The sequence below is a fragment of the Bombus affinis genome, chromosome 16, assembly GCF_024516045.1.
Source record: "Bombus affinis isolate iyBomAffi1 chromosome 16, iyBomAffi1.2, whole genome shotgun sequence".
NCBI classification, from domain to species: Eukaryota; Metazoa; Arthropoda; class Insecta; order Hymenoptera; family Apidae; genus Bombus; species Bombus affinis.
The window spans coordinates 5,791,378-5,812,950 of record NC_066359.1 but is presented as its reverse complement, the minus strand read 5'-3'; the positions used below and the strand labels follow the sequence as shown (position 1 = coordinate 5,812,950).

The 21,573-nt window shown below is 32.1% G+C and overlaps 7 protein-coding genes across 23 annotated transcripts; 4 read left to right on the top strand and 3 right to left on the bottom strand.

Annotated features, from left to right (window-relative positions):
* Positions 1-46: 46 nt before the first annotated feature.
* On the bottom strand, positions 47-2,666 carry LOC126925313 (translation initiation factor eIF-2B subunit gamma). Of its 7 annotated transcripts, none has more exons than XM_050740723.1 (6): positions 2,571-2,666; positions 1,685-1,815; positions 1,130-1,565; positions 736-1,048; positions 405-634; positions 47-331 (listed from the first exon to the last, which is right to left on the bottom strand). In XM_050740723.1, exons 2-6 carry the CDS (start codon positions 1,698-1,700, stop codon positions 175-177), a joined length of 1,152 nt encoding a protein of 383 aa, XP_050596680.1. In that variant the 5' UTR covers positions 1,701-1,815; positions 2,571-2,666; the 3' UTR covers positions 47-174. The 7 variants fall into 7 exon arrangements, with proteins under 7 accessions (XP_050596680.1, XP_050596679.1, XP_050596678.1 ...); XM_050740722.1 differs by lacking the exon at positions 2,571-2,666 and adding an exon at positions 2,403-2,551; XM_050740721.1 differs by lacking the exon at positions 2,571-2,666 and adding an exon at positions 1,920-2,068.
* LOC126925311 (tRNA (adenine(58)-N(1))-methyltransferase non-catalytic subunit TRM6) lies at positions 2,520-4,562 on the top strand. The gene is made up of 2 exons (XM_050740714.1): positions 2,520-2,668; positions 2,813-4,562. Exon 2 carries the CDS (start codon positions 2,873-2,875, stop codon positions 4,454-4,456), a length of 1,584 nt encoding a protein of 527 aa, XP_050596671.1. The 5' UTR covers positions 2,520-2,668; positions 2,813-2,872; the 3' UTR covers positions 4,457-4,562.
* Positions 4,563-4,700: 138 nt separating this feature from the next.
* On the top strand, positions 4,701-7,451 carry LOC126925321 (beta-1,3-galactosyltransferase 6). 2 transcript variants are annotated; one of them, XR_007713867.1, is made up of 3 exons: positions 4,701-5,695; positions 5,774-6,275; positions 7,093-7,451. XR_007713867.1 is itself a non-coding variant. In XM_050740735.1 (3 exons), coding segments are annotated over exons 1-3 (1,014 nt in total). In that variant the 5' UTR covers positions 4,701-4,967; the 3' UTR covers positions 7,094-7,451. The 2 variants fall into 2 exon arrangements, 1 of the variants encoding a protein (XP_050596692.1); XM_050740735.1 differs by having other exon boundaries at positions 5,774-6,058.
* LOC126925323 (inhibitor of growth protein 5) lies at positions 6,453-8,500 on the bottom strand. Its single transcript, XM_050740738.1, has 4 exons — positions 8,128-8,500; positions 7,462-7,914; positions 7,213-7,391; positions 6,453-7,141 (listed from the first exon to the last, which is right to left on the bottom strand). The coding sequence occupies exons 1-4, from the start codon at positions 8,174-8,176 to the stop codon at positions 7,040-7,042; spliced, it is 783 nt and encodes a 260-aa protein (XP_050596695.1). The 5' UTR covers positions 8,177-8,500; the 3' UTR covers positions 6,453-7,039.
* A 208-nt stretch (positions 8,501-8,708) lies between these two features.
* Positions 8,709-11,218, top strand: LOC126925329 (synaptobrevin homolog YKT6). Of its 2 annotated transcripts, none has more exons than XM_050740750.1 (4): positions 8,709-8,901; positions 9,887-10,083; positions 10,151-10,422; positions 10,504-11,218. In XM_050740750.1, exons 2-4 carry the CDS (start codon positions 9,894-9,896, stop codon positions 10,642-10,644), a joined length of 603 nt encoding a protein of 200 aa, XP_050596707.1. In that variant the 5' UTR covers positions 8,709-8,901; positions 9,887-9,893; the 3' UTR covers positions 10,645-11,218. The 2 variants fall into 2 exon arrangements, with proteins under 2 accessions (XP_050596707.1, XP_050596708.1); XM_050740751.1 differs by lacking the exon at positions 8,709-8,901 and adding an exon at positions 9,149-9,305.
* A 501-nt stretch (positions 11,219-11,719) lies between these two features.
* LOC126925315 (NADH dehydrogenase [ubiquinone] 1 alpha subcomplex subunit 10, mitochondrial) lies at positions 11,720-13,646 on the bottom strand. Its single transcript, XM_050740725.1, has 5 exons — positions 13,510-13,646; positions 13,351-13,423; positions 12,479-13,123; positions 12,011-12,403; positions 11,720-11,930 (listed from the first exon to the last, which is right to left on the bottom strand). The coding sequence occupies exons 2-5, from the start codon at positions 13,417-13,419 to the stop codon at positions 11,784-11,786; spliced, it is 1,254 nt and encodes a 417-aa protein (XP_050596682.1). The 5' UTR covers positions 13,420-13,423; positions 13,510-13,646; the 3' UTR covers positions 11,720-11,783.
* Positions 13,647-13,956: 310 nt separating this feature from the next.
* Positions 13,957-21,447, top strand: LOC126925303 (uncharacterized). 9 transcript variants are annotated; one of them, XM_050740686.1, is made up of 9 exons: positions 13,957-14,195; positions 14,262-14,355; positions 14,415-14,501; positions 15,391-15,483; positions 15,557-17,143; positions 17,234-17,464; positions 17,543-17,679; positions 18,001-18,231; positions 18,971-21,447. In XM_050740686.1, exons 2-9 carry the CDS (start codon positions 14,352-14,354, stop codon positions 21,134-21,136), a joined length of 4,536 nt encoding a protein of 1,511 aa, XP_050596643.1. In that variant the 5' UTR covers positions 13,957-14,195; positions 14,262-14,351; the 3' UTR covers positions 21,137-21,447. The 9 variants fall into 9 exon arrangements, with proteins under 9 accessions (XP_050596643.1, XP_050596647.1, XP_050596644.1 ...); XM_050740690.1 differs by lacking the exon at positions 14,415-14,501; XM_050740687.1 differs by having other exon boundaries at positions 13,957-14,355; positions 17,543-17,664.
* The last annotated feature ends 126 nt before the right edge of the window (positions 21,448-21,573 follow it).

Genomic DNA, 21,573 nt, shown 5'->3' with positions numbered 1-21,573 from the left:
GATACAATTTGGATCTACGATATATATTGTATTAAAAAAACATACATATTTGTATTATTTTACTTTCTTTTTAAGAAATAAGGTTAATTTGAATTAATGATAATATACTAATTTTATAGAGACAAATATATTTATTATTTAAATGACTAATGTATTTAATATATTTGCGAATAATTAAATTACTATCAGGTCATTTGCATCAGTAAGAACGTCGCGAGAATATTGACTTCCAGATGGTACAACATGTTTGTAACCAACTATACAGTCCTTCAATTCACTACCCTCTTCAATAACACAACCACTACCTAATATGCAATTCTGTATTACGCATCTGCAACAAATGATTTATAAATTTTAAGTATTCCTTCTATGAACATAAAGTTTAATTATTTTAAATATAATACCGTTGTTTGACATTTGCAGATTCCATTAAAACGCTCTGTGATATTCTAGTCTTTGATTCAATGGTTACATTTGGGCCAATATGAGTGTGTTTAAGAGATGTTTTTTCTTCGATAAGAGCATTATTGTCCACATAACAATCTTGTATTTGTGTGCTACGTATCGTTGCTGTAGGAGCAATAATTGGTATAGGAGACTGTCCATCATTATTGTTATTCCACCATTCTGATATCTAAAATATATTATATTCTACAATATATTCTTATATCTCTATTGATGCTATTAATTTAATGTTTAAAACTATTAATTAAAATAAATGTTGTTCATTCTCACTTTTGTATTAGCAAGGTGGTACATTTGTATGGTATTTGTCCTCAAACCAAATTTCCCATTACCAATATGAGCATAACATCGTATTATATCTCCATGGTAAGCATCTTCCAAATCAGTGCCATGATCATTGTATGCTGACATTTTTCTGATTAATTCGTTGAGTGGTTTCTCAACCGCGAAATGATAGATATCATCCTTTAAATTCATTTGTACTACAGAAGCATTTTTATCATCTGTACATTGTTTGGAAGGTTTCGAAAATTGTTTCCTAACAATATATGGAAGAAGTTCACCTTTCAGTGTAGTAAAATTTCTATAAAAAAGCAAAAGTTAACTCATTAAGAAAATTTATAAATTAAATTGTTAAAAACTTTTTTTGTGAAATTCTACTTACTTATTTTGTACCAGGAAATTTAAAACCCATTTGTTAATGACATACAAATGAGAATCCATTAATTTTGAATGCATTGTAAAACTTGGATGTTTCTGAAGGAATATTTGTGAAATTTTTATTGTGTCCTCAAAGTCTGAGGCTGAAGCCAAGAAAATTAATCGGCCAGTCTCATTACAAATGCCAATCAAATCAGTCTCAGGCTTCTGTTTGTTTTTTGGACCAGGTGTTACAAAGTCATCTGGTATTTTAGGAACAGGCAACATTAATGCTGTGATACTAGCATTATGTTTTCTATAAAGATTCAAAATTTCACATATGTCCACATCTGTAATCAAGTCACAAGATATGACCAAAAAATCTGTGTGAATTTTTTCATGAATAAGTCTGATAGAATCTGCAGTTCCCAAATCTTCTGCATTTTTCACAGCAACGATATCTGTTTTAATTTTGAGATTCAAGTCACTTAAGGCTAAGGAAACATTGCGTTCCATATATTCAGATATAATAACAATAGCTTCTTTAAAACCAACACGTTCTAATAATTGAAGAGGATACCAGACCATTGGTACATTTCCAATTGGCAACAAACATTTATATTGACTTCTAGTAAGCTCAGTCATACGGGAACCTCCTCCAGCGGCGAGTACAACTGCTTGAAACTCTTTATAAGGAAACATTCTGTTTACCTAATAATTAATAATATATTTTAAATTATTATAAAGGGAAACAAATTTGTTGTATACTAAAACTAAAGGTTACTTATTTTACAATAATACATGATAAAACGTACAATAAAGAAAAAGAATGAAATTATTAATATTTTCTTCTCAGTGTGACTTTAATAACCTCTAGTGACAGATGATGCATGTGTCATCAATGATATGCTGGTTATTTAACCCTTTGAGTGCTGAATACTCGCGGCCTATGCCGTCCGTACGGACGGCGCGCGTCTAGCGCTGACGATCGCTGTAGACGGAATACTTTTTCGTTAGACTGAACTCTGTTGATTGACTATTCAAAGCCCAAATCATAATAAGTTATAGTAATTCTTTTGCACGAGATTAAATGATTCAAGAGCGTTATTTTTTAGTTAGTTTTAATTATTTATTATAAACATTGAAATTTACAGTTAACTAGAATTTGGGTAATAAACTAGAAAACAATAAACTAGGAACCTAAATTTAGTAAATATAACACAAGTTAATAATTTAGTTGTGTGTGAAAAATTCAGTGCTTGAGAAAATTAAAAAAATCAGATGTAGAGTTTTCTTACAAGTGGTGATCACTTCAACAATAACGAGGCACTATTGGCATTTGTTTACTGCTGTAAGGAATGCATTTATGTTTATTTCACACAAACGTAATAGTATTACTTCTGTGTAGATGTTCGGAAAAATTGAAAAACCCATACATGCGTCTTTAGTCCACGCCGGGCACTTACAGAAAACGCATATATATGTCCTTAGTCCACACCGATAGCTTTCGCCAGACACCTATATGCGCCCACAGCACTCAAAGGGTTAACGCCGCTGCATTTAGGTTAGATCAAGTTATATCTCAAATATTTCCAGCATTCCAAAACAGAAATTATAAAATTTGACAAAAAGAATATCATGAAATATATTATATAAAATTTACATAAATTTATATTGAAGTATTAATTATAGCATTTCTAACCTATAGCAGAGTTATCAAATCTAGAGAAAACGTGTATCTCGAGAGAGATCAGTTAGATTAATAAATATGTGTGAAAATGAAGACGATATAATTACCGTAGGAAAGTATGTAATAATAAAAAAGTTAAATTTTAAAAAGATTTATAAAGTAACTATGAATGGTACTTTAATGTTGGGGAAAGATACAGTACAGATGCATGAGATTATTGGAAAACCATTTTGGACTACCTTTGAGATGGTACAAGTAAAAGGAGGGAAGCGAACATATTCTTTAAAAGAAGTAGTAGAAACAGAGTCATTGAATGATTTACTAAGTGAACTACCAAGTGGTAGTGACAATCGTTCTATTATTGATGACGGTACATCACAGAAGCTTTCCAAGGAACAAATACTTCAGCTTCAAGAATCTGGCAAAAGTGGTAAAGAAATAGTGGGCAGTTTAATTGAGAACAATAAATCTTTCTTAGAGAGAACTGAATACTCTCAGGAAAAGTACCTGAAAAAGAAGGAACAGAAGTATCTCAAATATATAACAATATGGAAACCTAGTATAAATTTATTGCACGATATATATTTTAAGCAAGATCATAAAAAAATTGGAAATTTAAGAATGGACTCTTTGGCACAGTTATTGTCATACAGTGACGTTCAATCAGATGGTTTATACATATTATATGACAGTGGATCACATGGTTTACCAGCAGCTGCAATGTTAAATAGAATTGGTTCAAATACAATGGGACATTTGATTAATTTGCACCCTGGAAATAAGCCTCAGGTTACACTTATTAATGCTATGAATTTTCCTAAAGAACAATCAGACAGGTTACTTAATGTCAATATCTATAGTTTCTTGAGATTGTATTACCAGGGTGCAAGTGCAGTGTTGGATCAAATTTCTAAAAAAGCTTATCATGATAATATAAATAATGTAAAAAATGTAAAAAGTAAAAATGATGATAATCATGTAAATAAACAACTCCCACAAGTAGAAGAAAAAATAGGTATGAAAGAGGAAACTTTAGATAATAATGAATTAAATGATGAGATCAAGCATAGCATAGGTATGAAAGAGAAAAATTTAGATGACAATGAATCAAATGATGAGATAAAACATAGTATAGATGAGGAAGAAAAAAATTTAGATAACGATGAATCAAATGATAAGACTAAGCATAGCACAGATATGAAAGAGACAAATTCAGATATTGTTAATGAATTAAATGAAGATGTTAAACATAGCACAAATGGTAGTTTAAAACGCAAACTTAATGAAAGTGATAAATGTAACTCTGCAAAACTTACTCCTGTAAAGAAACCAAAGTGGTTATCAAAAACACAAGAAGCAGTGGATCTTGTTAATGGGTCTAAAGCTCGAGGATTGGCCATCATAGCAAGAGAACATCCTTTGAACATTATTATGGCTCTTCTACCTTTTCTAGGACCATCTAGACCATTTGTAATTTATCATGTGCATCGAGAACCATTACTGGAGACTTACATGACATTGAAACATAAGCAAAATGTTATTAATTTAAAACTTTTCTCCAATTTCCTGCGATCATATCAAGTATTACCAGATAGAACACATCCTGATATTTTAACCAGTGATACTGGAGGTTATTTATTAAGTGGATATTTAGTTCAGTAATAAGAAATACTTGAGCAAACTTATACCATAAATAGTAATATACTTTTTATAAATGCTTTATATTTAAATTAATTTTTTGAAAATAATAAAGAAATGTCATTTTATATTTCATGTATGATTTACTTAATTCTATTAGAATTAGCAATATTAGAAATCTGTTTTTTATATTTGAAATTTTTGACAGCAGTAGTAATGGGGATAATTCGTTCTAGATAATAAATTCAACAGCTGATTCTGTAATCCTTCTTGTCAATGAAGTTAGGTTTCTTTAACTCTCCATGTCAATAAAGTTAGATTTCTCTGTATCGGTTGAGTTTGTGAACTTTTCTTACAAAATTTAAATGTCAATATAAAAGGAAATAAGAATTTCTTACGAGAAATGCTTACGTAATAGATGATACTGATTTAAAGACTGGGCATTTGAAAAAATGTCGAATTATCAAGTCACATACTTACACATACGGAGGTAGTATTCGAGAGGTTAGGAATGTGAATATAAACGTATTTACAAATGAATTTTGTGACGCTTCTACCATTAAAACTTTCGTCGAAGAATTTATCCATGATGATCAGGAAAAAATTGCACGTGAAATTGAATATCCCAACGTTGCTGATCATGCTGTTGATTGTCTTCTTATGTATACGTTATTTGCCTTCCACAAAGTGTTCCCTGAACGAGCAAGAAGTAAGGAACAAGACAAAATTCAGACTCATAGTACTCATACTGTCTAGTCCTGATAACTTAGAACGAAGGGCAACAATCAGGAAAACATGGCTGGCTCAGAAGCAAGCCACGGTTAAGCATTTCTTTGTAATAGGAACTTTAGATATATTGCCAGAGCAAAGAGAAACTCTGCATTCTGAACAGCAGAAATTTGATGATTTACTATTATTATCAAGACTACCAGATTCTTATGGGACTCTAACGAAGAAAGTTTTATACGCATTCAAGGAAATCTATGAATACTATGAATTTGACTTTGTGATGAAATGCGATGATGATACATTTGCCCTGGTACATAAGATTTTAAAAGAGCTAGATAAGTGGGACAGCAAAGGCACAAAAAAGGAACTATATTGGGGATTTTTTAATGGAAAGGCACATGTCAAAAGGAGTGGACCATGGAAAGAGGCAGATTGGATATTATGTGATTATTATCTTCCTTATGCGCTTGGAGGAGGATATATTTTATCTTATAATTTAGTAAAATTTATTGCTATAAATGCAGACATTTTAAAGTAAGATTTTGATAATATAAAATTGAATTGTTATCAAGTATTATATTTAATATTTCTTACTATTGGGTATATTTTTAGATTGTACAAAGCAGAAGATGTGTCTGTTGGTGTTTGGATAGCACCTTTGGCAAATATTGAAAGAAAACACGACATACGTTTTAACACAGAATACAGATCGCGTGGATGTTCTAATCAGTATATAGTTACACATAAACAGACCATTGAAAACATGAAAAATATGCATGAATATTATCAAGCATCTGGAGTATTATGTATGAAAGAAATAAGAAATCACATGGGCTACCAATATAATTGGACAGTTCCACCTAGTCAATGTTGCAATTTACGATCAGGCATTCCATAGCAATCAAATCTCTTCTTTTCATACATCTGATATTCTAGTCATTTCTTCATTTTGAATTGTTATGCAAATTTGTACTCAACCACTAAATTTATTAGTAATTACTCTCATAAATTTTTTATTTATTTATCAAACATGATTATAATAATTCAATCTAAATAACGAGATGCTTCATAGTTTTCATAGTTAGTTAATCAAGAAATGAATAACGATAAATGAGTAAGAATTCGAATATTATCATATAAAAACATGCATTTCATATTAATACTCTTCTTTTGTAATGAATAAGTTAAGCATATTTATGGTTATTTTTTGTACATACGCTTGAATAGAAATAGAAATTAAAAAAACCATTTTTGTAAATTAAATATATTTTTTTCATTTATATATATCAAATTCAATTTCATATAGTATATTTTATTTCAACAAAAAGAAACTTATTCTCTTTTTCTCTCTTTATACAGTATCATTTACATTTATAAAATATAAAAACAGCAATATATATATATATAATTTTTTACTTTAATACAATACTTATATAGTAAGATAGTATTTCAATTGAGTAAATCACAGATATTTGAAAACGACCAATTCAAAATAAATTACTACTTTATATATCTAAAATGACAAACAGAAAGACAAAAATAAAGTCACGGCCGATTTTCAAATATTGTCTCTGTGATAAGCTATTAATTTACCGCATTTTCATTACATCTTATATTGCTGATGATATAAGTGTTATCGAACATAAAATTAAAAAAAACATTCTTTTTTGGCAATATTAGATGCAATGGAAGTTTTAGTATTTACTTTATATCTTTTTTCATTTTTCTTTACAAATTTCCTATTTACTTACTTTTATACAATAAAACATCGTTTCACGTTAAACCATGAAATGATGTCATATCCTAATTTTAGAAATGATGCATAAATCTTTCATTTCATTTTAAAATAGATGAACATATTTATGCATTTTCTAGAACTTACTTCTTCTTTCTATCTTGTGTACATTTTGGGCAATACCATTTTCCTTTAGGTTTTGTAGTTAATCCAACGCATGCAAAGTGGAACCATTCTATAGGACACTATACCAAAAGAGAATATTGTTAAAAGATTACAAATATTTAAAGAGATATTTGAGATAATATACACTTACGTCTGGATTATCACAACCAATCATTTCTCCATAAGATACTTGATGACACAGACAATAAGTTGGTTCATTAGGATCTACTGGCATGTCTAAAACATCTGCTGGATGGCCAAGTGCAGTAGAATCTACTTGAGCACCACTTCCAACAGCCCCAGCTGACGAAGCAGAAGCAACAGATCCTCCTGAAATTATGTTCAATGAATTATAATCTTTTCATGAATATAGATGAAACACAATATCAACTAATTTTACCTTTTTTTTGTTTTTTCCTAGCTGATTTTGACTCATCTTCACTATTTGTGCCTACAGCTCCTTTCTTTCGTTTCTCCTTCTCTTTCAATTTTTTCCTACCCTTTTTACTAGCATTATTCTCTTCTTGTGCCCTACTACTATTTAATGCTTTATCTTGTATTTCAGCTTCAAATCTAGCCAAATCTGAATCTAGTCTCCTAATATGTTTGTCTACTAATTCATATGTTTGTATCGCTAACTGAACTTTGTCATCGCCATATTCTTTTGCTTTATTGAACAAATTTTGAATATGGGTCAACTGTTCTTTCTTCTTTTCCGGAGATTCTTTTTTCATATTTTTCAAATAATCATCCGCTAATTTATCTATGTCTTTCATTAATCCTTGTGCTCTAGCATCGAGATCTCTCATCAAAGTGAAGTTTCTTTGTAGTTCAATAGGTAAATGCTCCAAACCTGATGAAACAAAATTTGATAAATAATAAGAATTGCAGCAAGAAATTATTTTCTCTATTATTAGTAATGCATTTATTCAATAGTGTTGAATTTGTGGTATCATAATATATATGTGAGTGACATTAATAAAATTTTAATTAATTTTTATGTGACATAACTCTATAAAAATATAGTTTTGTTTTTGTTTTAGATCAAAAAAGATTGAACACTTACTGTCTAAATAATGCTCCAGATATAATGCAGTTGTCATGTTTATTTTCATACAATTGAAAAATGAAGGAGAATGTAATTTATAGAAATATTAAAATAATTTATTACTTGCACCAAATTTCGGGTATCATTAAAAAAATCTACGAAACTTTCTGAAAAGGAACGATCGATGAATGTAGACGGTGCAAAGCAACATGCGTTACTGTCATGACTACCAACTATATTGCTACCATCATTGTTCTTCTGGCGGGAAGGCGCAATTTGCTGTCTAATAATCCCACAATAATAAAAATCAATTAGGAAGATATGAACATTCAGGGGGCAAATGTACATTATGACATGATACGTTATAACATAATTATGACATTATAACGCAATTTTTTACCCTATAATTTGATTACAAATTAGAAAGAAAACTTGAAACTAACATAGTTAGGTTAATTAGAAATTCAAATTATTATAATAACAGTATATTATTATAATGTAAACATCATTATGTATCGTATGTAATTATTTATTAAGTGAATTGAATCATAAAATAAATACGTAAAATTAAATCTAAAAAAGCGATGATACGCAGAATCGATTGAGAATCATAGTTCAGATGAGAAACATGGCGGCTTGCATTTCTTTAACATCAAAGTAGGTGCAGTCGTAAATGAAACTAAAAGTAATCATAGAATTCTTGTCAGGAATGAGCAAAAATTCAATAGTTAACCTAAATCTAATTCCTTTTGTATGTTAAAAGAAATTTAAGTAGATCGTGCATAATTCGCGGTAAGTTTTAACAAGTTTCAAGGTTGGAGTTGTTCAATGAAATATGTTCACTTTAACATGTTGACTGTTATATGATTTTTATATATTTTGTCACGGAAGTCGCACTCAAGATCGGAGTATATTACACATTGAATTTTTTAAAAATATTATATTGTATTTGCCTATTCTTTTCTGACTATGTTATCTAAGTCATTCACATTGTTAAAAATTTATTAGACCATGAAATTTATTTTATTTTAATCATTCTAAAAAATTTAGTAATATCGGTTATCGATGACCATCGTGACAGTCAACGTATTAACTTAGTGGTGTATTTGATAAATTTCAATAAGCAATATTTTTTATGCTAAATATATAATTATATATCTCTGGTGGGCGAGTAAAAGAATGTTATCCAAATTTTGGTGAGAATGGGAGAAATGCTCTAATTCATATATCTTGTACGACTATTTTTTACTTATGCAAAAGTTTCTCTTGCTCAACTTATTTTTTAATTCGAATTATTTTTATAAAGCATCTTAATTGCTATAGATACTGCTTGATTGAATAAATATAGGTTAAAGTTAAAAATTTGATTAAAATAACATGTTATTGTTTAAAACAAAAAAAAAGAATATTTCTAAATTGAGTATGATGTATATTTTGTAATATCAGTGGGACAAGATATATGTCATCACATGCATGTTCAAAATCAAACATCTGTACTAAAGTGCTTTTGTATTGTTTTATTATATTATTATATTATATGGAGCTTTTTGTTGCATAGTATTGTATAATATTATATAACATATAACTTGGTAATATGTAATATATAGTAAATGGAAGTCCTTGTAATCCTATAGGGGAAACAATAAAGAAACCTATCTATTATAAGTGCTTTTTTGCAAAACCAATAATTCCAATTTATACTCTTCTGCCCATTTACCAAAAATATATCAACATGGATATTATATCCAATTAAAAGAATAAATCATTCATTTTGCAGCTAAAAGATGGTAAAACTATATGCGCTGTCTGTTTTGTATAAAAATCCCACATCAGCGACAATGTTAAAAGCTGCTTATGATGTAGAGTCATTTTCATTTTTTCAAAGAGGAAGCATCAAAGAGTTCATGACATTTATAAGTAAGACTATCGTGGAACGTACTCAGAGTTGCTCTAGACAGAGCGTGAAGGAAGGAGGTAACACTTGCAAAAGCTTATGGAGATTCTTAGTAATTTTCAATTGTTAAATTGTAATACTTTGCAGATTACATGTGTCACGTGTTTGTACGAGCGGATAATCTTGCTGCAGTACTTATATCGGACCATGAATATCCTAGAAGAGTAGCACATACATTAATTACAAAAGTTATGGACGATTTTGTAGCAAAATATCCACAATCTATGTGGGATACATTGAGTGAAGCTATGACTGACTTTGCACAGGTTAACATATATTTAGCAAAATATCAAAACCCAAATGAAGCAGATGCTCTTACTAAAATGCAAAATGACTTAGACGAGACAAAGATTATTTTAGTAAGTATAAATCTTGAAAATAACAGCAAAGAAATATCTTCTGGATTGTATTAATGATATCTATTTCATGCGTTTTTGTAGCACAATACATTAGAGGCTGTTCTTAAAAGAGGTGAGAATTTGGATGAATTGGTTTCCAAGTCACAAGGTCTTAGCGCTCAGTCGAAAGCGTTTTACAAAACTGCACGTAAAACTAATTCGTGTTGTAGTTTAACTCCTTAAAACTCTTTGTTGTGAAAATCATGCTGACTATGTTTCATTGTAATTTTATAATATCAATACAGAGTGCAAAGAAATTAGTTAGAAATTACATATAGATTTCATTAAAATGGATAATTTGTAAATTCTACATGTAGATGGCATCATGTGGCAAAATTCGATATTTTGTGTACAGACTGTTTGTATATAAGGTGTATTAATGCACTTAAATGGTGTATCAAGCTACTGCCGGATTCACTCAACTGATTTTAATACTTTTTATTCGTTCTTAATTATTTTTTTTCTTTTTCTTTTTGTAAAAACCAACTTGGTCTTAGAAGAATCGTACTATAGTTTTGTGTATAGGAATACATTCCGACTTTTATTTATATGTTGATAAAATATACAAAAACGATTATAAAAATAAAGTGAATATTTCTCTACTAAAGATAAGTACATGATATAAGTACTACTTTTAAATTTATTTAAGTGCCGAGATGGGTTATTACAAAATGAAGCTTTGTAAACAGTTACCTTAGTGTTTATTTATAACGTAACGTAGCATAATAGTAAAAGAAAAATATTTTTGCTATTAAAACTTTGTTTTTTTCTTTTTTATCCCTTATTGCCGTATATGTTCTTGTTAATGACTTGTAAAATTAAATCGTTTTGTACTACTGTAAAATGAAACAATAAGTTGTAATATTGCGAACATGAAACGACTTGAAGCGATAAAAAGTGAAGTACTATTTCATGCATTACTCGATAATTTCCATATATGAGTTGTACCAACTTTAAATAATTAAAATTCTAATTTGTTTCTTTATAATTATATATATATATATACATGTTATATGTACTTATAAATGAATATAATACGCAGGTATATATAGCTAAAATGTATTTAATGTAATGCGTGTACAAGTGTAAACAATTATATATATATATATCTATGTAATTTTGAAAATATATTTATATTTTTAACACGTTTGCTTTTTTGTGGCAGAATCGAAATAATTTGAATTATTTCATTCTATTATCTAGAGATTGTGAAACGAGACTGTAGAATTATGTTTAATTTTACAACATTATAACAATAACTTTCTACTACGAGAACAATTTATTTTGATCTAAATCATTACAAATTAGTTTTAACGTAGCTATTAACAAGGTAATTTAAATAGATCGCAATTTATAAAGTCGCGGGGTGTACGACGGCACGCACTGAGTATGAAATTTTTCTCCTTTATAATCCATGGAACTTTATCAAGTTTTGGATTACATTTAGGTGCATACTTTTCGGATTCGATCTGAAACAATACAACAAATTTTTATAATTTATATACGATTTGATAATTTAGTATAACTAAAGTTACATACTTATACTTACTTCACTAAGTAGCTTGTCTATAGCAGCTTCTGCATCATTTGAAATGTACATTTCTAGAGCAATTTCCGATACTTCCGTTTTCTCCAAGCAAGCATATATATAATTCTTAGTATGATACATTTCTAATGAGTCGATTAATTCATTAGTATCAACAAATACCCAATCACTAAATTTTTCTTGTTTAATTTCTTCTTCTAAATTTAAGTTTTCTATGTCGTTAATTATATCCATGTTATTGCTCTCTTTGTTCCAATCATAGATTAATATCTCTGAATGAGAAGATAGCCAAGACAAGCATCTTTCTTTAGTCGCGATGCTCAGATCTGACAAAAATTTTTTTGTAAAGACTTTTGAATTTATTTCGTCTATGTTACCTCGTTTTTTAATTCTTTCCTGTAATATATTCAATCAATAGAGTAATATTAATCTTAACTGACATAATTTTGTTGGAAATGAGACAAAACTTACTAGAACAGTCTCTGGGGTTGCATCCAAATATATAATTAAATGCGGTCTCAGCAAAAGATTGAATGTGTCTGTCCTCATCATATCAAATTCATTCACAGCTTGTTTGCTAAGATACCCAGAATTATACATAGCATGCATATAACCAGCTTCTGTAAAGATGCAACGATTAAGAACCACTCCCTGTCCAGTTGCCAAAACATGAAGTAACGCATTTAAGTATTGTTCCATTCTCATCATAAATATTCCGTATTGGATACGGGCTGTTCCCCTGTTATCAGGATCTCTTAGGAAATCTGTCAGATCACGCATACGCCACTCATCTTTCAGTTTTGGATTTAGACTGCGTACGTCAAATCCATAATAATTTATATACATTTCATCAAATACTGGTGGTGGCATATATAATAAACCAAATTCCTTTGCTATTTGTTCGCAAAGTTTACTTTTTCCTGATGCAGGAGGGCCATCTACGACTATTACTTTGGTATTTTCATCAAATCTGAGAGTTGTTGGATCAAAAGTCATATTTATTTCACTACATAATTTTTTCCAATAAGGAAATGGAGCTGGTTTAGGTGTAAAGGGTTTATTTGACAATGTTTTCATAAATGCCACTTGTGTCACAATATTAAAATTCTTTGATGCCTATAAAAAGTAATTATATGAATAAGTTTGGTAATGGAAAGTATTCAGGATAAAAAAGAACATTTTATAAAACTATTTAGTTATACATTATACGTACAAATAGATAAACGATTTTGACAATATACAATTACTTTGATTATTAAATATCAAACAGATGTAATAACACTGTGTATACAATTTTTATTATACGTTAATGTCTTTATTATAATAATTCAGAAAGTACTAACCTTACATAATCGAGTTAAATATCCGATGGAATTGCCTTTAATGAAGGTAATACAGAATATCGATGTCATTGTACTGAAATAAATATTATCTGAGTCACATTTTAATACAATTAATGACATATAATGTAACAAAGTCTCTTCGCATTATTAATTTCTTACCCCCTATGATAGTAAAGTATTATCAGAAAGTAGTTCTTTAACTTTGCTCAGTGGTACTCAATTCGTACATACTGTTATTATTATTGCAAAGTTATAGCTTTTTAATTGAAAAATGTGATGAAAACTATGGAATTATGCTAAAAAGCAGGTAAAAATTATATGTTATACTTTAATAATTGAGACAATTGACATCATAAAATAATTAAATATAATTCCAAATGAAATGTTTTCGATTAAACGCACGTCAAGTGTTGTAAGTTAATGGCTTTATAGAATTATTATTTCGACATATTAACTAAAAATAATGTTAAAATAACATCTTAAAGCATTCAGAAGAAGAGTACAAGTCAAAAAATAAAAAAGAAAATGTAAAGGAGACAGAAAAACTTTGAATTTACCTCCTTGATTAAGTTGTTGGAGTTCTTGACAAGTGGCGCTAATATCGCAGCTATGCGATCTCGCAAACAAATAGAATGGTTTGCGCAGAAACTGAAGCGTCGAACCTTTTAATCACTAATTAATTAAGCCGGCAATAACCGTCATAAACATCCTTGCCCTAGAGTGATAACCATTTAAATTGATCCTCTTCTTTTAAAGAATCAAAATCTAGTGATAAAATTGTTTCGTGGAAGAGAAGCGACACATCTCTTGGGGATAAAAGATGTGAACTCGACGTGAAAATAGAGGTGTGATTTGCATGGCGGAGGGGAGAGTGAAAACGACGAAGAAAGAGATAAGTTTCCTGATTTTAGATCGGCGATCGGTCGAACGAAGTGTGGCAGACGCTTGCGTCTCATGACAAGGAGAGGAGCTCCGAGTGTACCGTGCTGCGTCATCGTAGAATGGGTGAGTGTCACGGTACGAGCTGAAAAGACACACTTATATAAATAATAATCTATTTGCAGCAACACACACAGGGCGTGTCTTCGACAGAAATGCAGCGATTCTTGATTTCGTTTCTTGTTCTTTTATGGGGCTTTGGTTCGATTGTGGTATACATATAGTAGCTACAAAAATTGGCACATATTCTTATTTCCCAATGAAGCGTTTTTATTATCAAGTTCCACATTTCATTTTTAAAGTATCAAATTTTTGTAGTCATGTGAAAATACATATTATTTAATAAACTTGAACCTAATTAATTAGTATGTAAATACCATAATGAATACAATGGTGTGCCAATACTTTTTATAGCAACTGTGTATGAGAAATAACAAGATGATAGACACATTTTTCGAATCTGGCGTGGTGGAACGCTCGATGATTCTTGATATTCTCAACCAGTGTACCCGTAAAATTATATTACACGATGCACACGGTACACACCGGGATTGTCGTCGCGTGCCTGTAATTTCGTACTCTCTCCCCACTCTGATTCGCCTCTATTATTTTCTATTTTCCCCCATTCTGTGCGTTTCGTGCTGTTCTTCTGCATAAAAGCTTTGAGTTGCGCCCCGTGTTCTTTCAGTACTCGAAAAAAATTTTATTTGTTTAATATTACTGTGATATTACCGGTGAATGATCGTACACTCGTGCAATAATCACGCTCGAAAATGGTAGTTCAGATTTGGTAATGTTCGGTGGCCGTGTAAGTAAAATTTTTATTTCTATGATAGGAGACATTTCTTTGTTTTGAGAGTTTCCCGAGTGATTTCCGTGAGATACATTTATTAGTGGATTGATTTATCGGTGAAAACTTGCTCCGACCTTTGGACTAGTATTAATAGAGCTCGATAGTAGCGGGGATTGGTGTCGTTCTTTATGGCGGGTTAATTCAAAAGTTGAAAGTTGATGAATATTCGTGAACAAGTAATTTTCATAAAAATGATTAATTATTAAAACTATTTTATATTTACATGTATTCGTTTTATTTGTTTAAAGACACACAAGGAGGAATGTCCCGCAACACTGGACCTGGTTTGTATGAATTCCTTATGGAAGCAGAGCTCCAGCAATATTATCCTGGGATCCGAGGTCTGTATTTCTAGTTGGAGTTATTAAGCATATCAAAAAATCCGAAATAGTAATTTGTTACATATTTATACAGGGGACTTAAAGGTACAGACAACTGCTCAATTGAAATATGTAACGGAGGAGGACTTGAATGCCATTGGAATGAGCAAACCAGAAATGCGTCGTTTAAAAAAATATTTTCAGAAACACTTTCCACAAAACTATCTATCCAAATTCAAAAAGATGTTGTTACCAAAACGGGAAGAACCAACCACGGGTGCTTTAACTATGTTACCAGAAGAAAGGCAGGATAAACCACCGATTCGTGTTCCTAATAAGTACATGATACCAGCGGATGCGATCATCGTGAACAAAGAACTAGGGACTGGCGAGTTTGGAGTTGTTCAACAAGGCGTTTGGACGAACGACGGAGAAAGAATACAAGTAGCGATTAAGTGTTTGTCACGAGAAAGAATGCAAAACAATCCGATTGAATTCTTGAAAGAAGCAGTCATAATGTATGCGATAGATCATGAACATATCGTAAGATTGTATGGCGTAGTTTTGGATACAAATTCCTTGATGCTCGTCACGGAGTTAGCACCTCTAAGATCATTACTAGAATGTCTAAAAGAACCTAGTTTACGCACTAGCTTCCCTGTTCTTTCGCTATGCGACTTTGCTGTGCAAATCGCAGATGGAATGCAATATTTAGAGGCTAAACGACTTATACACAGGGACCTTGCTGCTAGAAATATTCTAGTGTTCTCTAAGAACAAGGTCAAAATATCTGATTTCGGTTTGTCTCGAGCTTTAGGAGTTGGGAAAGACTATTATCAAACGAATTTCAATGTAAATTTGAAATTGCCAATAGCATGGTGTGCTCCAGAATGTATATCATATTTAAAGTTCACTTCAGCAAGTGATGTATGGGCCTATGGAGTGACTTTATGGGAGATGTTCAGCTATGGTTTTCAACCATGGGCGGCGTTGACGGGTCATCAAATTCTAGAAGCGATAGATGATCCTAATTTTCAAAGATTAGAACAACCAGAGTGTTGCCCGAAAGAGTATTTTTCACTCATGCAACAGTGTTGGCAACACGAGCCATCCAAACGACCAAAGTTCTCTGAACTGATTAATCTTTTACCTGACTTGAAACCGGAACAGGTTCAAGCTGTTCAAGATAGTACAGAAACCAGTCAACTTGTTTACAGGCAAGGAGATGTTATTACTGTTCTTGACAAAGGAAGTAGTAACACCTTGTGGAAAGGTGTTTTGAATAATGGAAAAACTGGCTTTTTCAATCCTGCTCACACAATAGCATATCTTGGATCTAATTTACCAAGTAACAAGCCAGGTGAATTCACACGTGGTGATGGAAAGAACGCCTTTTCTTCTCAAAGACGAAAGATCCGAACGGACATGATTTCCTCTCCGCAAGGTGATTTGAAACATACTGGCCATGTTGGACTGGATGGAGCTTATTTTGGTGATATTGGTTTTCTTGGTGGCAAATATCCACACTTACCACGACAGGTAGTGACACCCTACAAACCACAAGAAGATGTAACGGATAATTCTAGTCAAACTTTGAATCAGGATACAAGAAGCGCGGAGACGAACAGAGAATTATTGAGGGATTATAGAAATGCACAACAGGATGTTTCAAATAAACATGGTGTGTATATTTCTTTCACAATATTCCTTTATTAATATTTAAATTCGTTAATGGAATTTTTAATATTATCGAACGTATTCCCTTTATTAGAAAGTTTGTGGTCAGACGTAAATTCCGAAATATGTCATGCTGCTAATTCAAGTAAACAGTCTGTTCCGTTAAATGTGGCTGGCAATAACGATACTCTTGGAGCGGATCATGAGTATCACGAGATCAGTGATGAAGAAAATCAAGACAGCCCTTTGAGATTCGATAAAACGTTGAATTTTGATTTCGGCCCAAGTTTGTTAGCCGAAATGGACCAAATGTTTAGATCACTAGGTAAATTCAGTAAGTTTGTATATCAAAGAATATAGCATACAGAGCATTTTTTAGTAAATCAACTAATTTCATTTTTAGGATCTTCTCCTCCTCCACCACCTCCAGTTCATCCCTTATCAACCGAACATGAATCGAGCAACGTTCGAAACGAACTGAGGGAAATCCAGGCGAAACAGAGCAATAAGAAGAAACAGGCCACCGTGAGTCCAATAAATGTACAGTAACATTTTGTCTCTTATTTATCATTATGCTTTTATGTATTATTAGTTGATCGTTTATTTTTTATCCATTATTTGCTGCTGTGTATCGTTAGTATTTTTTTATATGTTATATGTATTATGTGCATGTCGAAGCATAGGACCCAAAATTTGTAGCATTCAAAAACAGAGTTAACAAATACAAAAGAAAAAAAAATAAAAAGACACATGCAGTAAATTTTTGTATGATAAAAATTAACGTGAAATGGGAAGAAAAGCAGAAATTTGTATATTATCCATTTACCAGAGATGGTAAACGTCTACTTCTTATATATTTAGGTGAAGCCTATCTCAGCTGCCGATCAGAAAACTCTCTACTCAGCCATTGCTATGGCACAGGAATTGACAGCACGTTCCATGACAGACCTTGAACATCCACCGGAGTCTCCCCGAACACCTGCCAGTCCTTCAAGACGCAGAAAGTTCTCTTTTAAGTTGCCACATCAACACAGTCCCAAACCAGACAGACGACACTTTTCAGAAGAAGCTGCCAGTATACCTGACATACAGGTATATTAAACATATTTTCGTTTGATCACCGATAACTTCTAAAAGGTACACGATTAACATAATCAGAACACGATTCTAATATTGCACTTGGAAAAAAAGATACTAATTCAATTTTATTTTTTACTGAAACTAACAAGCAGCCATACAAGAACAAATCAATCTTACAGACATCAATTATTCATTCCAACACGAACATAAATGATAATTCATACATTTTAAAGTACAAAACTTCTTTATTCGACGAGAGGGTTCTTTGTGACATATTTTCGATCCATTTTTGTTGAAACTGTTATGGAACAGAGTTAATTCCTGATGCCACACGAAAGAGTAGGTATATCGTAATCGTATCTGTTCTTCATATTCTGACCTGAGTTACTTGATTGTATGTACATTAAGTTGATAAAATGCTTGTTAATTTACAAGAAGGACTAATCTCGACTTTCCTCTAATCCTTTCCTGTCTGTTTATTTTTTGTTTGTTTTTGAATTTTTCAATTATTTATTACTGGTTATTCCTTTTTTTTCGTTCTATTGTTATTGCATCGCCATATTTAAATATTTATTTACTTTTTCTATCAACTACATGCAATCATCGGAAACTTGAACTCTTGGTACAATACTTGCTTTACTTATTTTAATCGTGGCATTCCCGCATGATTATATTTCGTCACCGCTTATTATTTATTATTTTCCCAAATGAATCGCATGATTGTTTGGGAACTATCAATGTCTACATAAAGTGGTTGTGTTCAAGTTTGCAATCACTTTCATCCACTGTATCTAGCATAGAATCACTTGGTGCACCATCGACCTTGAAATTACCATTATGGGACAAAGCATCCGCTGAATTTTGCTTCGCAAAATCTAGGGAACTCTTAACTAAACCAACTGCGTGGACTTCCTATATGGACATAGAATTTGACGCACATATTCTTGACAATGCAGCTACGAAACAGAATTTGGTGAAGTCGACGGAATTTCTGGAGAATGGTAACAAGAAAGGCAACTTCAATTGCGATAGCGTAACGGACATGAATGGGAAATTAAACGCTCTCCAACAAAGTAGAAAGGTACCTCCTCTTAGCATAGAAAATTCGAATTTCGATTTTCCTCGAGAGCAAAAAAGAGTGTCAACTAGTTACGTGGATCGTTATTTCGAACAGCCAAAGTACTTCGACGACGACAGTGCTCTCACATGTCCTAGTGAGAAAGTATTATATTTTGGCGAGGATAAATATGATAAGATAAATAATTTGGAACAGCCAAACAAATCAGTGTGCTATTCGAACATTCAGGAACAAGGTCCTATGACTGTGAATAAACATAATCAGCAAGTGGCAGGCAAATTTTCTAATTGCGATCAGCCATTGAAAGATAACGTGACAAGTTTTGAAGCACAATGCGAAGAAACTACCAGCTTCGATTTGATGAAGGAGAAATCCTCGAATTTCGTCGATTTTGGACGTAGCAAGCCTATTAAGTTCGATTCACCTAGGGATAAGATGGCTATCATGGATTTGGGTACAAGGCCGAAAATTTCTAGTTCTTTTAGTGACTCTTCCAAGATGAACATACCCGAATTTCCTAAGAAGATTGACATATCAAAGTCAAGAGGTGGAAAAGTGCCATTCGTACCTAGAAACCCGAGTCAAGAGGGCAAAAGCATCATTTATGGATCTACAGATAGTATAAAGACTAATTTGAAAGTTGGAGGTGGATCAGAAAGTCCGAGAGCAAATGCGGAAGCTATGAGAATTAATATCCAAAGTTTCCGTAAGATAGAACAGAATCAAAATGGTCACGATGCTTTTCCTTTTGTAATATCCAACAATCCATTGTTTATTGCAGAGTCTGAGAAAAAAGAATCCCCTGTTTATAGCAGCTCAGAGAGTCTGCGTGTCAATTTCCAACGACTTAGAAGGAAATCAGACGCGGAGGCGAATAATCAAGTGGAACTGAGCAGTAAACTTTTGGCAGAGAAGTATCAGAAAGAAGTGTCAGGTTTGGAGAGCGTGAAAAATTATCTAGATTCGAAGAAAGGTCAGGGATTGAACTTGGGTCTAGGTAAACTGACTCAAAACATGATTCAATTAGGCAAGAACATTGCGCAAAATTCCAGAAATATAGAAACTACTACGTCAAAATCGTTAGTTACCAGTGTGAGGAATTTTGACATATCTGGCCAAACTCAGACGCCTCTGAGAAGCTTAAATATTCCTATACAAAAGCCTAAACACTTGGATTTGAATATTCCTCTTCAGTGTCAATCACAGATCAGCATGAAACTGAATCTGACTTCGCAGAAAACAAATCCTCCTCCATCTAGTCCCAATTTGCATCAGCATATTCTGGAGCCACCGAAACTCTATCAGAATGACAATACGAGAAAGGAATTACCCAAGACTGATACACTTTTAGAAAAGATGTCTACAGTTACTAACATATATAGGCACAGAACGTCTTCACTGTCTGAGAACAGGAAGCCACCTATTAAAAATATAAGGAGATCCTTTCATCCTACCAATGATTCTAGCGAGGATTCAGATTCTATTTCTCACTCAGAAACAGATATACGGAGCCGTTTGCGCTATAAGCGCCGCCATAAGAAGCTTCCACATAACCTGCGATTGAATTTCAAGAATAAAAGCCATTTTTTGCATCCAGAGACTGCTAGGGGATTCTCGTCGATAGAACTTTGCGGAAAATCACCGCCTCCATCGACGAGCTTTTTGAATTCACTATCACCACCTTTCTCTTCAAGAAATAACCTGCTTTCTTGGCCAGAAAGTGCTCCCAGTTCTAGTCTGACATTCACCAGCAACTCTGATCTGGATTCTGATACTAGCTCAGAGTATCCGGAGTTCACGAACGACCTATTGACCTTCCCGCCATCCCCTGCCCCATAAACATCTAAGATCGTGATCTATTATGCTTTCCACTTGATCTTGGAACCTGATATCCATAATATGTCATTATTGATATGCCAAGTGCATGTTCTTGGCAGAAATGTATGGGATGGTACCAGAGTTGGGCAGAACTATCTTTGTTTCCTTTTAGATTAACCTTCATTGAATGTTCATGTTATCTGATTAACTGACTGATGTACAGGGTGAATCCTCTTGTCAGTTTACTCAAAAGTAGCGTAACAATAATACTGTTAGATTGTCAACACTGCTTTTGAATTAACTAGTGAGATGATCACACTACAGTAGTAATTGCTGATGTTAAAAAAACTTTAAAAGATTTCAGTCTTAAAGAAATCCCCCATGTGAGTCTTTTCTAATATAAAATAGCTTTCATAAGGAGTTCTCTATATACATATGATCCCAAATAATGAAGATAT

Bases quoted from the DNA above. Each gene is read 5' to 3' on its own strand.
- LOC126925313 (XM_050740716.1), bottom strand. From the start codon at position 1,996: ATGCATCATCTGTCACTAGAG. The intron at 1,049-1,129 runs GTAAGTAGAATT...GCTTTTTTATAG, and splicing joins AATTTCCTGGTACAAAATAA to AAATTTTACTACACTGAAAG. The intron at 635-735 runs GTGAGAATGAAC...AATATATTTTAG, and splicing joins ACCACCTTGCTAATACAAAA to ATATCAGAATGGTGGAATAA.
- LOC126925315 (XM_050740725.1), bottom strand. From the start codon at position 13,419: ATGACATCGATATTCTGTATTACCTTCATTAAAGGCAATTCCATCGGA. The intron at 12,404-12,478 runs GTAAGTTTTGTC...AATATATTACAG, and splicing joins CAACCCCAGAGACTGTTCTA to GAAAGAATTAAAAAACGAGG. The intron at 11,931-12,010 runs GTAAGTATAAGT...GTATTGTTTCAG, and splicing joins TAGACAAGCTACTTAGTGAA to ATCGAATCCGAAAAGTATGC.
- LOC126925311 (XM_050740714.1), top strand. From the start codon at position 2,873: ATGTGTGAAAATGAAGACGATATAATTACCGTAGGAAAGTATGTAATA.
- LOC126925303 (XM_050740686.1), top strand. The intron at 15,484-15,556 runs GTCTGTATTTCT...ATATTTATACAG, and splicing joins ATATTATCCTGGGATCCGAG to GGGACTTAAAGGTACAGACA. The intron at 17,680-18,000 runs GTACAGTAACAT...TTATATATTTAG, and splicing joins CCACCGTGAGTCCAATAAAT to GTGAAGCCTATCTCAGCTGC.
- LOC126925323 (XM_050740738.1), bottom strand. From the start codon at position 8,176: ATGAAAATAAACATGACAACTGCATTATATCTGGAGCATTATTTAGAC. The intron at 7,915-8,127 runs GTAAGTGTTCAA...TTGTTTCATCAG, and splicing joins TCTGGAGCATTATTTAGACA to GTTTGGAGCATTTACCTATT. The intron at 7,392-7,461 runs GTAAAATTAGTT...ACATAATTTCAG, and splicing joins TAGGAAAAAACAAAAAAAAG to GAGGATCTGTTGCTTCTGCT.
- LOC126925329 (XM_050740750.1), top strand. From the start codon at position 9,894: ATGGTAAAACTATATGCGCTGTCTGTTTTGTATAAAAATCCCACATCA. The intron at 10,084-10,150 runs GTAACACTTGCA...AATACTTTGCAG, and splicing joins ACAGAGCGTGAAGGAAGGAG to ATTACATGTGTCACGTGTTT. The intron at 10,423-10,503 runs GTAAGTATAAAT...GCGTTTTTGTAG, and splicing joins ACGAGACAAAGATTATTTTA to CACAATACATTAGAGGCTGT.
- LOC126925321 (XM_050740735.1), top strand. From the start codon at position 4,968: ATGAATTTTGTGACGCTTCTACCATTAAAACTTTCGTCGAAGAATTTA. The intron at 5,696-5,773 runs GTAAGATTTTGA...GTATATTTTTAG, and splicing joins ATAAATGCAGACATTTTAAA to ATTGTACAAAGCAGAAGATG.